This window comes from Miniopterus natalensis, chromosome 20 (genome assembly GCF_054644295.1).
Source record: "Miniopterus natalensis isolate mMinNat1 chromosome 20, mMinNat1.hap1, whole genome shotgun sequence".
In the NCBI taxonomy this organism is placed as follows: Eukaryota; Metazoa; Chordata; class Mammalia; order Chiroptera; family Miniopteridae; genus Miniopterus; species Miniopterus natalensis.
This window is the reverse complement of record NC_142100.1, coordinates 26,040,385-26,055,267: the sequence shown is the minus strand read 5'-3', so window position 1 is coordinate 26,055,267 and position 14,883 is coordinate 26,040,385. Positions and strand designations below refer to the sequence as shown.

Genomic DNA, 14,883 nt, shown 5'->3' with positions numbered 1-14,883 from the left:
GATTGGTGTGTTTGGGTTTGTGAAGTGGGTAAGTTTTACTGGATTTTTAAAATACTGTAGGAAAGGAAATTGAGGTTTTGTTCTGAAATGTGAATTGACTCTCCCCTTCAGCTGATGTAAGCAATGGTACAGTAAAGAAAGAGTCGTCCAATAAAGAAGTAGCACGAATATGGATAAATGACATGAAAATGAGGAGTTTTTCCCCGACCATGGTGAGTTTCAAAGCTGTGTCTGTGTTTCTGTGTGGTGGGAAAGTAGCTTGGCTAACGTGCTCAAGAGCAACCCTCAGGACACTTTTTTTGGGTGAAGGTGGGCTACTCAGCTACATGAATGAGTGAGTAAGCATTAAACTCCTGTGGACTAAACCAGATGGGTAAAATCGCATCGTTGGTAAGATGGATGTGGTAATGTACGCCAGCAGCTTACTTGAGTCGGTTTTCGGAGAGAGAGAGAGAAAACACAGCCTTCTCCAGGAATGACACTGGTAGTGCTCAGGCTCACAGTTGGCCCATCCTGGCCCACAATGTGCCAAAGTACTGCGCTGCAGCTAGGGAACGTCCAGCAGACTGCAAACCAGTAGCCTGTAGACCAAAACCAGTGGATACATGTGTTTGTTTGGCCTCCACAAGTTTTTGAAAATTTTTGAATTTTTGCTAACACATAAAAAATCCTGATTTCTAGGTTCTCTTAAAAAATAGGAGAGCCTGACAGCCCTAGGCCCACATTCCCCAGTAGTAACATGTGCCTAGAGGTGAGCAGTGAACACCTACTTCGTGTGTTGGGTAGGGCTTCCCAGGTATCTCCTTGACCCTAAGCTTGGGGACAGTTGCCATTTTATAGCCAGCTGGCTTAGAAATATTTCCTGGTGTAGTCCCTGGATTTTGTGGCTCTTTGGTGTTACTGTCTTATCCTTAGGTGAAATTTAGGTGGGGGAGATAAGGTAAAGGGAGACGGAAGGGGCTGGTCGTTTAGCATGGGAGGCATTCCAGTTGGGTAGTTGGGGGAGGGGAGAGGACTCAGAATTTTAATTTGCCCAAGGCTACACAGATAGATAACAGCAGAATAGGGGTTTATATCTGTTTCTTTGGCCAATCCCATTTTGTTTCCCATTTTCAAAAATTGGATGTCATTTGGGCATGCTTTCTGAGAACATTGGGTGTGTCTTTTTTCTTGTGGACCCCTTGGGTTGGTGTTGGTTGGATGTTTATCTCCCAGCACCCTTTTTCTTCTCACAGTGACTGAGCCTTTATATTCTGCTCTAGACTTAATAAAAGTTAGTAAGTAAAAACGGAAGAAGAGTCTGCCCTTACCTCCTTCCACTGCCATGTAACCCTTGGCATCTACCTGTAGGTCCAGCCGGGATTTTCTCTGTCTCCTCCTTCCTCCTTGATATACTGGGTTTCACAACTGCTTCTGTATTTGCTCCTTGAACAAGCACCTGTTAATAAAGAGCTTTACTAATGGTTTTCCCTGGAATGGGGTGAGCGGTGAGGGGGTGAGGTCAGAGTTCTGGGCCTCAGGGCAGGTGGTGGGCAGTACTGAAGGGGACAGCAGTTTGAAATGATGGTGTATGAGGGATGGGGCGGGTTATGGGTGGTCTGTGCGCATCACTGGGGAATGTGGAAGGGGTTGGGCCATGTTTCCAGGACTGAAGGTTGCGGGTATTCCCGTGGAAGAGGCGTTTGTGTGGCTGGGCCTCCAGCCTCTGGAGTGAGAGTGGGTGGTGCTGTGTGTTACAGAAGGTTCCTGCTGTGAAAGAGGAGGATGAACCAGAGGAGGAGGAGGAGGAGGAGATGGGTCACGCAGAGACCTACGCGGAATACATGCCCATCAAACGTACGTCCTGGGGTTTGTCAGACAAGGACGGCCTCTGGCTTCCTCTTGAACTTACATAGCTTTCCACAAATTTTCCATTAGGGCCTATCCGTGTTGGGTACCCCAGGATTTGACAAGTACTAGCTTTGTAATGTCTTAAGCTATAGGCTGAAGTCTTTTAAAACCAAGAATAAAAGCTTGGGTTTATTTTGTTTCGAGTTAATTTTGCACATATTAGCAATGATTATAAAATCAGTAAGTTGCAGAGATGTAAAATAAGTATCTTAGCCTTATGTAGTTTATAGAGCTTACCTTCAACAAGTCATAAAAATGTAGGAATCTTAAAGATAAGATTTGAGTTCAGTGTTTTACATTAACATCATTTCTGCCTTTTTCCCATAATGTCCATGAAAATTAATACTTATTTGTCTTTCATATACCCTGGGTTTTTATAAAAAGCCACTAATAATACCACTGAAACGAAAAGTCTCTGTTTACCAACCATGTATAGGTTCTGAGATCTCATACTCTCCTGGTCATTTAAAACAAGCTTTAGGTTGTGGTATCTGCAATTTTCCAATAGTGGTCTTCGCAAAAGGATTGAAAGTTTATTGATGACCCTTTAAGTCAGAGATCAGTCAGCAAAGTAAATCTGGACCATTGTCCATTTTTATAAATAAAGTTTTATTGACGCATAGCTCTGCCCATTGTTTATTTATTGGTGATGGTGCTTTAACCCTGCTACAGCAGCATGTTTAGTAGGCGTAAAAGAGACCAGATGCCCCTCCAAGCTGAAAATATTTACTACTTGACCATTTATAGAAAGAGTGTGCTGACCCCTATTTTAAATTATATTTACTTTATACACTCTTGGGAACTAGTTGCTGTTTAATTCTGTAGCCAAGATTCCTTTTGAAATACCTTTCAAAATGAAATTACATTACAAACCTTCTTCACTGATTGAAGCACATGGTTCATTCATGCAGACTCCCTAATCTAGGGTTGTGTTCTGTTACTACTATAAAACCTGGTGTGTACACTAAGTTGGTGTTTTTCTAGATCTTTTTAATCAACAAGTCACTATTTGAAACATAGGTAGTTGATAAATAGGTCATTTTAGTCAAATTTAAGCAGTACCTTTCTATCAATCAGTGGTTTTTTTTATAGAATCCTGGCGTATATAGTTAATTTACTTACATTTTCTGTCACAGGAAAAATACTGCAATGCCTTATAATACAATTGGAAGTATTGTTATTACCTAGAATAATTAAAATGAAGTACTTTTAAATTTCCATCTAGTAAAAATTGGGCTACGTCACCCAGATGCTGTGGTGGAAACTAGTTCTTTATCCAGTGTTACTCCTCCTGATGTTTGGTACAAAGCATCCATTTCTGAAGAAACCATTGACAATGGCTGGTTATCAGCATTACAACTTGAGGCAATTACATATGCTGCCCAGGTGAGCAGTAATGTTCAATCGCTGCATATCATGCATACTCTTTAATTTTAGTCTACATAATGTAGTTGTTTCAGTCCACAGGTAAGTTTTCCTCGCATGAAAAACTAGTGAATACGATTTTTATAGAAGTTTTATGTCTTAGAAAATTAAATGGGGGGGTAGCATGGGTGTGGGGAGTACATTGCTAGTGCAAATGACAAATGCCATAACTTTTTGGAATTCCCTGGGAATATGTATTTAAACTAAAAGTGCATATATCCTTTGACCTAACAACTCCACTGCTGGGGGTCTGTCCCATAGAACCATGAGAGGAGGACATGCATGGCAGAAGGCAGGTGCAGCTTTTCCCCAGGTGGCTGGAAGCTAGAAAAGATTGGAAAGCTCACACGCTGGGGTGATTGAATACACTGTGGTGTTACTGTTCAGGTGTTGTATCAGCTTTAAAAGCAGTGAGAATTAGAGTTAGGCTAGTCGTTTTGACAGGGTTTCTGTCATACTCATATCTTTGTAAAATAAGTGACGGCCAAACAGCTATCTCCCCCCCCACGTGCTATGAAAAAACTTGTGTTTGTGAGAGTGTTGAAAGGGGCGTGGAAGAATGCGCATCACTTTGTTAATTTTAGTTACCTGGTGCATGCCAGGGTAGCAAGATTGGATATATAGTAAATAAAAAGAGAGTATCCACGCTAAGTAAAACCTTATGCCATTTATGTAGCTATAGGTCATGTTAGTGTAACCCTGAAACAATATATAAAGGACTGATCACCAAAAATAGCAGAAGGTGTAGATTAATCATCAGCTTTATTTCCCCAGCAACATGAAACATTCCTACCTAATGGAGACCGTGCTGGCTTCTTAATCGGCGATGGTGCTGGTGTGGGGAAAGGAAGGACAATAGCAGGAATCATCTACGAGAACTATTTGTTGAGTAGGAAAAGGGCGTTGTGGTAAGTGTTGACTGCTGCTGTGGTAGCTTTCATCGGTGGGTTGTTGCTTCAGTGTGGGGGGAGCGTTTTAATGAGCAGATGTGCAGTGTCTCAAGTGTCAGGGCCAGTTTTACTTATTTCTGAAAACTGACAGAATGGTGGAATTTGCACCTATTATTTATGTTTTTGGCAGGTTCAGTGTTTCAAATGATTTGAAGTACGATGCTGAAAGGGATTTGAGAGATATTGGAGCAAAGAACATTTTGGTCCATTCATTAAATAAGGTATGAAAGTTCTCCATTCAGTCAGTGTAACTGGAGACGGGCACGCTGTTAACCGTAACTTACATTCCCTCAGAGCTTAAGTATAGTGATCTGCCTGTAGTAGTAAGTGAGTAATATTTGTTGAAGGACTGTTGTGGCTTTATAAGGGAGTTCGGTTTATAATCTTTTTTGAGAATTTGGAAACTGCACCCTTGTACCATAAAGTTGTATGCACGTATGTGTGTGGGTGGGTATACAGTCATATGTATGAGAAATTTTGCGTGTGCTCTTAGGAGGTCCTCGAGTCCCCTGGACCACCAGACCCCCGCTGTAGAAGTTTGGGTGGGATAAATGCTTCAGAGAGAAAAGTGCATGTACTAAATCCTTCCCTTTTCTTTTTAGTTTAAGTATGGAAAAATTTCTTCCAAACACAACGGGAGTGTAAAAAAAGGTGTCATTTTTGCTACATATTCTTCCCTTATTGGTGAAAGTCAGTCTGGTGGTAAATATAAAACGAGGTTAAAACAGCTTCTGCATTGGTGCGGCGATGACTTTGACGGAGTGGTATCCTTTGCAACAGACGTTTTTATGTTTTTTAATGGCATGAAAGTTAATGCAAGGATGAACATTTGGACAACAGGAATCCTGAGATTAAACAAACAAATCGCTGGGACGTGAGCTTTAATGATTACCTAGAGTCCACGGGGTCAGAAAGTTGGTTCTGTTTTCTGGCTGTCGTGTACGAAGCTGGTGTTGAAGTCCCTGGCTAGGAAGATGCTCACAGGTGTGGGAAATGCTGAAACTGTTTCCCTCTTGGGATCCACATCGCATGTTTACATGGTAAAGCACTTGAGAAGACTGAGGGAACTGTTACTTTCATGCTTTCCTGACTGATGTGCTCCAGCACACCCTCACTGTCCTGCATGGGGGACAGCAGTGTTTGAAATGCTGACTAAGTGGGTTACTAGTTGTGCTTCTACTGACAGAATTTGCCAAAATTCTCTGTGTGGTGGACTTTCTTGTTGCCGTGGGTCTTTTCCTCCATTCTAATAACTAAATATCTGGTTAAGATGAATACCAGAATCCTTGAGTGCCTCTGAGACCTGAGGGGGGGCTTAAATCAAGGAGAGGCACATAGAGGGCTTCATTATGTTTGTAATCCTAATGAGAGAGCAACCTGAGCACAAGGCAGAATGCTAAGGTTTGACAGACCTGGGTGATAGGCACCTGGGTGTTATTTTAAAAACTTAATACCCAGGGGCTTATTATCAACAGTATCCTTTCCCCTGATAATCTTGAATTTTATCCCAGGGCCTCCACCCTGGAAATCTTGGATGTCTCCCAAGGCCTCAGGGAAATGAAAGTTAACTTCCTGGAAAGTGGAAGACACATACTACTGATGTGTTATGTTCCTTAATTCATTCCTTACAGATAGTGTTTGATGAATGTCATAAAGCAAAAAACTTATGTCCTGTTGGTTCTTCAAAGCCAACCAAGACAGGCCTAGCAGTTTTAGAGCTTCAGAACAAGTTGCCAAAAGCCAGAGTTGTTTATGCTAGTGCCACTGGTGAGTAGTTGTTCATTTAAAAGGTAGATGTGGGGTGTTTTTTTCAGCTATAATATGATTTATTTGGTCTTTTTCAGGTGCTTCTGAACCACGAAACATGGCCTATATGAACCGTCTTGGAATATGGGGTGAGGGGACTCCATTTAGAGAATTCAGCGACTTTATTCAGGCAGTGGAACGGAGGTAATGCAGTTCACAGTGGTCCCCGTTGGTTCTCAGGAGCAGTCTAAACAATGTGTGCTGCTGAAACCCCTTTCCCATGTGCTGAAGCCCTACTATATTTAATGACAGTTACTGTGTGTTAATTTTATTCAGAGGTGTCGGTGCCATGGAAATAGTTGCTATGGATATGAAGCTTAGAGGAATGTACATTGCTCGACAGCTGAGCTTCACCGGAGTGACCTTCAAAATTGAGGAAGTTCTTCTTTCTCAGAGCTACGTGAAAATGTACAACAAAGCAGTGAAGCTGGTGAGAATTCCCCTCATTCCTAGTGTTTTCAGTGCACCTGTGATGGTTCTGTTTGTCAGTCTTGTTCACTGTAATGTGGGCTGGCCCACCGGCATTTCTGCCAGAAAATAACAGATGAGCCACCAGGTCCTCGTTTCCTAATACTTCAAGCTGCTTCTTGCTAACTTATGGAAACAGCCATTTACTTCAGCTGTGTGGTTTTAAAACCATAGAGCAACTATTTCCTAAAATACCCGCATCAGTTCATAAGAATTTTGGGACAGCGTTAAGTGAGCATCCTAAAAATCATTTTTAGAGATCCCAAAGTTACTGAATATGCTTCACTAAATTAGTGTTAAATGGTCTTGCCCTTGACAGTATTTTGATTGAACTAGTTATTTTATTTTACTTATTTATTTTCTTAAATAAGTCTTTATTGATTTCAGAGAGAGGAAGGGAGAGGGGGAGAGATTGAAACGTCAATGATGAGAGTCATTGATTGGCTGCCTCCTGCACGCCCCCCACTGGGGATCAAGCCCACAACCCGGGAATGTGCCCTGACTGGGAATCAAACCTCATTTTCCTGGGTCCTAGGTTGATGGTCGACCACCAAGCCACGCCCTGCCAGGCGAACTAATTATTTTAAAATAATCTGTACTTAAAGGTGAAATACCTAAAATGTTGGTTGTGCCTCTTCAGTGGGTCATCGCCAGAGAGCGGTTTCAGCAAGCCGCGGATCTGATCGATGCTGAGCAGCGAATGAAGAAATCCATGTGGGGCCAGTTTTGGTCTGCTCACCAGAGGTTTTTCAAATACTTGTGCATAGCATCCAAAGTGAAGAGGGTTGTTCAGCTAGCTCGAGAGGAAATCAAGAATGGAAAGGTAAGCTGGAAGACGCAGTAAGAGGTTTGTAGGTCTCTTGGGTCCTGTGATTTCCTCCTTGTAAAGGGCACCTGCCTACAGGACAGCTGAGGAGGTGTCCACGCAGCTAAGACCGAGCACAGGTCTCAGTAACACGCAGTGGGTGGCTGTAAGAACTTAGCGCAAAAGTGTGAAGAAATAAACACGACTGCAGTTTGGCCCTCCATAGCTCTAACCCTGATAATGCGGATGTATGTCTTAGGGTGTCTTTTTTTTTTGATGAATGTATCTCTACTTGAAGCACAAAGAACAGGTGGGGGCTTCAGTTGTGCCCGAGCTGTCATTCTATTTCCTAGCTGAGATTTTATACACAGCGTGTCTCAGATATGTGGAGGCTAAATAAATGAGCACCCATGTACAATAATGGCTATTCTTGCTTGAGATCTTTTTTTACTAAATATTTAAATTTCTTTAAATACCACGTGCACGTTTTTATTTATAATTAATGCATTTTTCTTTTACTCCAGTGTGTGGTAATCGGTCTGCAGTCTACAGGAGAAGCCAGGACACTGGAAGCCTTGGAAGAGGGCGGGGGAGAGCTGAATGATTTTGTTTCAACCGCCAAGTAATGTTTTTGGTTTTGAGTTTTTACTTAGATCAGTGATTTTCAACCCTTTTCATCTCATGGCACACAAACTAATTACTAAAATTCTGCAGCACACCAAAAAATATACTTTTTGCCAGTCTGACCAAAAAATAAGTGTAATTTTGATTCACCCACACCAGATGGCTCTTGTTTTGTTGGCTGTTGTCATTTTTTAATTTGACAATCTGAAGGGAAAGAGGTTAGTACCCCTGACTAAATTTTAGTCAGGCATTGCATGTTTTAAAAATTCTTGCAGCACACTGGTTGAAAATCACTGACTTGGAGTTCAGGTTTTTTGCCTAACCTGCCAGTTCCATCTCTGATAATAAAATTAGCAAAATGAGTTTTGCCATTATACTATCTCTTGCCTTAGGGGTTACATTCAAGTGCCTCCTTGTAAGATAGATACAAATAAAAACTCCTTTTAAGAGCAAAACATGCCCCTGCTAACCTTTTTCTGTACTTGTGTGTCTGGTAGTGCCCTGTCTAAATGATAGCCACCAGTCATGTGGCTATTGAGCAGGTGACTTGCTAGTCTAAAGTAAGATGTGCTATAAGTATAAAGTACACACCAGTTTCAAAGACTTCAGATAAAGTAACATAAAATAGATCTTTGATTACATGTTGAAGTGATATAATGAGTTTAAGTAAAATAGACTGTTAGAATTAGTGTCACCAGTTTTCTTTTACTTTTTAATGTAGCTACTAGAAAGTGTAAAAATTGCTGTTTCGCTCTGCTTTTAAATTTTTTTATAATTTATTAATTGATTTTTGGGAGAGAAAGGAAGGGTGGAGAGAGAGAAACATGGATTTGTTGTTTTATTTACACATTTGTTGCTTGCTTCTAATATGTACTCTGACTGGAGATGGACCTGCAACCTTGGCATATCAGGATGATGCTTTAACCAACTGAGCTACCCGGCCAGGGCAAGAATTTATATGTAATAATTTTTCAAACTGAATTGTTCAAACTCTGGCTGCTGTGGCTTGGTTGGAGCATAATCCTGTGCACTGAAGGATTTCAGGTTCCATTACTGGTTATGTGGGATCTATGTTTCTCTCCCCCTTTCCCTTCCTTTCTCTCTTAAAAAAAAACTAAAACAACCGAATCGCTCGCTCATTGTCACTTTCTCTCTCTCCTACAACAGAGGAGTGCTGCAGTCACTCATTGAAAAACATTTCCCTGCTCCGGACAGGAAAAAGCTTTATAGTTTGCTGGGAATCGATTTAACGGCTCCAAGTAACAACAGTTCACCAAGAGATAGTCCTTGTAAAGAAAATAAAATAAAGAAGCGGAAAGGTGGGTTTTTTAATGTTGAAAATAGTGTAGATTTGAGCATTTTGTGTTTTTTGCTTGTTCATTTATTTTTATTTCAGGGAGAGGAAGGGAGAGGGGGAGAGAGAGAAACATCTATGATGAGACTCATTGATTGGCTGCCTCCTGCACGCCCCCACTGGGGATTGAGCCCGCAACCCGGGCCTGTGCCCTGACCGGGAATCGAACCCTGACCTCCTGGTTCATGGGTCGACAGTCAACCACAGAGCCATGCTGGCCAGGCTAAAGTTATTTTTGTTTAAGTATTGTGTAAAACTGTAATTATTTTGGCCTCTTCTCTAAACCTGATACACAATTAAATTGTGACAGTGCCAGAAGGTCTATTTTATCTCTGGTCTGAATTTATTTTGAAACTTGTGCATTGAAGGCAGTCTTGAGTTTTTACTCATGTATCTAATTCCTTCTTAAGAATAATTGGGTGTAACCTGGTTTCTGCGTAAGTCCAAAAGGTTAGTGCTTGTTTGTGAATCTTACTCTAACAGCCTTAACGTAAGTGCATTTCTTCTGTTCTCCATTGAATTAACTCAGGAACTACATGTAATTTACTGGATTTTTGCAGCGGTGTGTTTGGGCTCACTCTCTCATTTGGGGTTTGAGAATAGGTGAAGAAATTACTAGAGAAGCCAAAAAAGCACGAAATGTCGGTGGCCTTGCTGGTAGCAGCTCTGATGACAGCGGGAGCGAGTCGGACGCCTCTGGTGATGAGGAGAGTGACTGTGAGAGCTCGAGGAACATGAGCTCCGGAGATGACGATGACTTCAACCCCTTCAGAGACGAGTCCAGTGAGGACGCCGACGACGGTGTGTCCACCAGGGTCAGATGACATGGGCTTGACCGGGGCGTTGTGGCAAAGCCTTTTCTCTGCAATCGTCACGCATTCTAGCCTTGGGTCGGGAGCTCCACGTTTGCCCGTTCTCTAGAGGTTTAGCTCACTCATGTGCGGGGATGGCCTTTGTTTTTTGCAGCTGTTCGACCCTCAGGCTGTGGATGGTAGCCCATGGTGAGGTGTCCTGACCACTGGTTCACGCCTGCCAGTTAACAATGTGGGAGCTCAGCCACCCTGTCCTGGGAGGACTGTGCTTGTTTTAACATGTGACTCAACACGTATATCTTTCCTTAACTTTCAGATCCTTGGTTAATCAGAAAAGAGCACAAGAAAAACAAAGATAAAAAGAAAAAGAGAAGTGTAGACCCAGACTCCATCCAAAGTGCCTTACTAGCGTCAGGTCTTGGATCAAAGCGACCCAGTTTCTCGTCCACCCCGGTAATCTCGCCGGCTCCTAACAGCACACCAGGTATGTGCGGAAGCTTGCTTTGTCTGTGAAATGTGCTTTTAAGCAGAACAGATACCTCAGCTCTGCACTGGTTTTTTTGTTTGTTTTTTTAATATATCTTTATTGATTTCAGAGAGAGGGAGGGAGAGAGAGAGAAAGAGAGAGAGAAACATCAATGATGAGAGTCATTGATTGGCTGCCTCCTTCCTGCACGCCCCCGCCTGGGGATCCAGCGCAGAACCCTGCATGTGCCCTGACTAGGAATCAAACCGAGATCTCCTGGATCCTAGGTCGATGCTTAAGTGCTGAGCCACACCCAGCGGGGTCTGCACTGATTTTTAACAAATGTGCTTTCTCCAGCTAACAGTAACACCAACAGTAACAGTAGCCTTATAACAAGTCAGGATGCCGTGGAAAGGGCCCAGCAGATGAAGAAGGACCTACTTGATAAGCTAGAAAAATTAGCTGAAGACCTCCCTCCTAACACCCTGGATGAACTCATTGATGAGCTGGGCGGCCCTGAGAATGTTGCTGAGGTAAATGGGACGAGCAGGGCTGTATCTCTCCTGGGTAATTTTTTGGCACCTTAAAACCCTGTAGAAAGTGGTGTTTTTGGGTGTCATGTAACAGTCTGTGTAGTTTCCTCTCAGATCTTAGGCTCTTGCTCTACTCTATCCTGATCCTCGAGCCCCTAGCGTCTGTGTCTGCCCTGAGACTCTCCCTCTATCCCTGCGCCTCCAACACCAGGGTCTGTGTGGCAGTGTCTCTCGCCCTCAGCACCGGGGGCATGCAGGCTGGCAGCACGAATGGGCTCATTATGGCTTCACCTCGCACCAGGTTTCTCCAGTGAAGGGCCCTAGGTCTGTGTCAGGTGCCTTAATTGTAAGGGGCACTGTTTGTTTGGCTTTGCAGATGACTGGCCGCAAGGGGAGGGTCGTAAGCAATGATGATGGAAGCATATCTTATGAGTCTAGATCTGAACTGGATGTCCCTGTGGAAATACTAAATATCACAGAAAAACAAAGATTTATGGATGGAGATAAGGTATGTTTTTCTGGGATGCCCTCTTTTTTTCTTTTGTGGATGCTTTTCAACATTTAGGTTAATCTTTAGAAGGTGGTGTTTTTTTTTTAATGTCAATTATGCCTGTTGAATGTTGTTACCCTGTGATGTTTTTTAGTAATTATACACAGTCACTGAACATTTACATCTTATTTTCTGATAAAATGAATGTAATTGGTTTATGCTCAGCAAAGAATTAGATGTGGGTCTTGATAGCTTTGGGGGCTCTTCACATCTCTAATCAGAATATTCAGATACTGCGTTCTCCAAGCTCATCTTAGTGGCACTGTGTGTAATGTTACCCTCTAGTCTGATTTTGGACCTAGAAATACATTGTGTGCCCAGATTACTAGTGTCCTTTGGTTGAGCTGTGTCCTTTGTTGCTGTGTCATTGTATGTTAGGATAGTTGACTCTGAATGACTGTGGATTGGACTTGCATTATTTGACTGCTGGAGGGATTTTGGTTGCCTCAGAGGCTATTTCTTTCTGTAGGTTCTTATTGTTAAGTAAACATCATCAATTTTAAGACTCTCAGCTCAGTTTTTCTTCCATCGAGTTGGAATTGCTCTAAGTATATGCTGATGAGATTGCTAAAAAGTAGGTAGCGCCACGCAGCGCCATGCTGTCATCTGAGAGGAGGAGGAGATCTCTCTGCCCACTTGGCGTCGCACTTCAGTACATTTTTCTGCTTTGCAACTGGAAGTAGGTGACAGCACTGTCAAAGTTGCGTCTTAAATATATTTAAAAGCTTATGTTACATATTTTAAAGGCTGTAGGTAGAGGTACTATCAGTTACTTTATGTACTTGTTTCATGACCTTGGCCCATATGCATTAGGAGTTGGATTAATTGGAATTAGTTTTGACTGCTAAGTCACAGAAGCTCCAGCCACACTGACTTGGTCGGAGTAGAAGTTCCTCCTCCCAGGTACACGTCTCCTGTGAGTAGCTAGACCAAGGCTGGTGTGGCCACTATCTTGTTCCTTTAATATGTGGGCCTCTGTTTCCAAATTGCCCCATGTAAGAGCTGTTTCAGATTCGTTCCTAGCACTTCTACATTCAGCCAGCAGAGACGAGCAAGGAGAAGGGCGTGTCCTCAACTTTAAGGGCCTTTCCTGGACCTTGTTCACATACTACTACCTGCTGGCTGGAGCGTGCCCTCACTTAGCTGCAAGGGAGACTGAGAAATGTAATCTTGATTCTGGGAATCCATGCACGCACCTAAAGTTGGGGGTTCTGTAATTTAGGAAGGAGAGGAGAGTGGGAATTGGTGGACCCCAGTAGCCTACCTAAGAACTTTATTTAGGGTACTTGCCTGCTTGTCTTTGTGCAGAGATGATCTTTTTTCCTCTTATATTTGTTACAGAATATTGCTATCATCTCAGAAGCTGCCAGCTCAGGTATTTCATTACAAGCAGATCGGAGAGCCAAAAATCAGAGGCGGAGGGTCCACATGACTTTGGAGTTGCCCTGGAGTGCTGATCGGGCCATTCAGCAGTTTGGTGGGTTCCTGCACTGCCTTTCACTCAGCGGATAGCGGGTCCCTGGTGAAATGTGTGGATGTGAGAGTCTGTACTTAATGTCGGACATCTTAAAACTCCACATACATATAGATTTTGGAGGTGTGTGCGGCATATACACACCTTAAAATAGAGAGTACATCATGAATTCATACCTGTTTTAAAAGATGTAGAAGACCTGCAGTGGGGTTTCATGGGGCTTGTGGCATCCTATCCAAGAGCAGGCTCCTCGAGAGAGTCTTCATCACAGACCTTTAGGATGTGCACGGTGCCAGAGCACCTGCCACTCAGAGTCCTTTTCAACAACCCCCAGGGGCTTCCATGAGGGCATGTTGCTGCTCCCTCCCTTCCATCTTCACCTCCCTGGTACCCCTTGATTGCAAACAAGAGTCTTTGGAGAAGCCCGAGCAGCTGTGCATCAGCAGCATTGTGGTTAACCAAACCGGGGTGGCAGTAGTAGTTTAGCATTTAACAGTTTTATGTTTTTCCTCTTGTTTCAGGGTTTCTGGATACCATCTTAGTGTTGAATGCTAGCCATAGATCTCAGAATTATGTTTCTAAGGAACAAGATCTGATTGTTTTTTAATGTGGTTGCAGGACGAACTCATAGGTCAAACCAAGTTACTGCTCCTGAATATGTCTTTCTGATTTCTGAGCTGGCAGGAGAGCAAAGATTCGCATCTATTGTTGCTAAAAGACTTGAGAGTTTGGTAAGTTCCTGAGTTTTATAGACGTCTGTACAGGATGGTGTGTGTCACCTGTCTTCTGTTTCTTTATTGGAAATTTTATGTGTTGATAGGGGGCACTTACCCACGGTGACAGAAGAGCAACGGAATCCAGAGATCTGAGCAGGTTCAACTTTGATAATAAGGTACGTTTCAGATCTCGGGCTCGGCCTTGCAGTTGTGAGCTGTGTCTGGTGGTCAAGAGAGAAAGGAGGGACTGCTGCCAACCCTACACTGCCTCCTCTTTTGGTTCTACTGTAAAACATGGTTTCCCATAGACCATTAGATGGGGTTTCACATGATGGGGAGATCTGCTGTGCAACATAATCATCTTCTTATTCCCGTTGGAAAATAGGAATGTTACACATATTTGTGAATGAATCAAGTGTGAGCTCCCAGAAGTTCCTGATTGTCTGCTACGTACACAGATGTAAACTAGGCACTAGGAGTACAGGATGTGTATGAAGATGATTCAGTCCTGCTGGTTTTGATCTTTGGTGCATTGATCATTTTTATAGTGTTCAGTTGGTCATGTGATTGAAGAGCCTCCAAATGCTAAAACTTTTTGTTTGTTTGTTTTTTATTGCAGTATGGAAGAAATGCATTAGAAATTGTCATGAAATCCATTGTCAACCTGGATTCTCCTATGGTGTCGCCACCTCCAGACTACCCTGGGGAATTCTTCAAAGGTAACTTTCAACGTAGTTGTAACACAGGAGAACAGGCTCTGAGGAGGAGGCGGCACTGGACCTGTTGTAACTGCAGAGCTACTTCAGCTTTATAAAATTTAGAAACTGAAGGTTACTGTTCACCTGTGTTGAATAAGCAGTAGGCTAATTTAATTAGCGTAGTGAGTGTGCTGTGCCATCCCCAGATTCACAGAGGATAGCTGTTTTGTTAGAGTAATTTAAAATCCCTCTCATGTAGCCCTTAAACTTTAATGTTAAAGTCAGAGGACCTGGGTAACTAATCTGTGGAGG

General features: G+C 42.8%; 1 protein-coding gene across 4 annotated transcripts in view; it reads left to right on the top strand.

The window, feature by feature from the left end:
- SBNO1 (strawberry notch homolog 1) overlaps positions 1 to 14,883 on the top strand; it is a 42,208-nt gene that overhangs the window by 13,282 nt on the left and 14,043 nt on the right. For all 4 annotated transcript variants that reach the window (XM_087828446.1, XM_087828445.1, XM_087828444.1 and 1 more), the window contains 20 exons: positions 112 to 212; positions 1,740 to 1,836; positions 3,116 to 3,276; positions 4,090 to 4,223; positions 4,396 to 4,486; positions 4,868 to 5,029; positions 5,897 to 6,032; positions 6,110 to 6,215; positions 6,348 to 6,501; positions 7,180 to 7,362; positions 7,869 to 7,966; positions 9,136 to 9,287; positions 9,926 to 10,123; positions 10,451 to 10,618; positions 10,958 to 11,133; positions 11,510 to 11,641; positions 13,025 to 13,160; positions 13,776 to 13,888; positions 13,978 to 14,049; positions 14,493 to 14,592. In XM_087828446.1, coding sequence (XP_087684572.1) covers positions 112 to 212; positions 1,740 to 1,836; positions 3,116 to 3,276; positions 4,090 to 4,223; positions 4,396 to 4,486; positions 4,868 to 5,029; positions 5,897 to 6,032; positions 6,110 to 6,215; positions 6,348 to 6,501; positions 7,180 to 7,362; positions 7,869 to 7,966; positions 9,136 to 9,287; positions 9,926 to 10,123; positions 10,451 to 10,618; positions 10,958 to 11,133; positions 11,510 to 11,641; positions 13,025 to 13,160; positions 13,776 to 13,888; positions 13,978 to 14,049; positions 14,493 to 14,592 — 2,670 coding nt within the window. The remainder of the gene's footprint in view (positions 1 to 111; positions 213 to 1,739; positions 1,837 to 3,115; positions 3,277 to 4,089; positions 4,224 to 4,395; positions 4,487 to 4,867; positions 5,030 to 5,896; positions 6,033 to 6,109; positions 6,216 to 6,347; positions 6,502 to 7,179; positions 7,363 to 7,868; positions 7,967 to 9,135; positions 9,288 to 9,925; positions 10,124 to 10,450; positions 10,619 to 10,957; positions 11,134 to 11,509; positions 11,642 to 13,024; positions 13,161 to 13,775; positions 13,889 to 13,977; positions 14,050 to 14,492; positions 14,593 to 14,883) is intronic.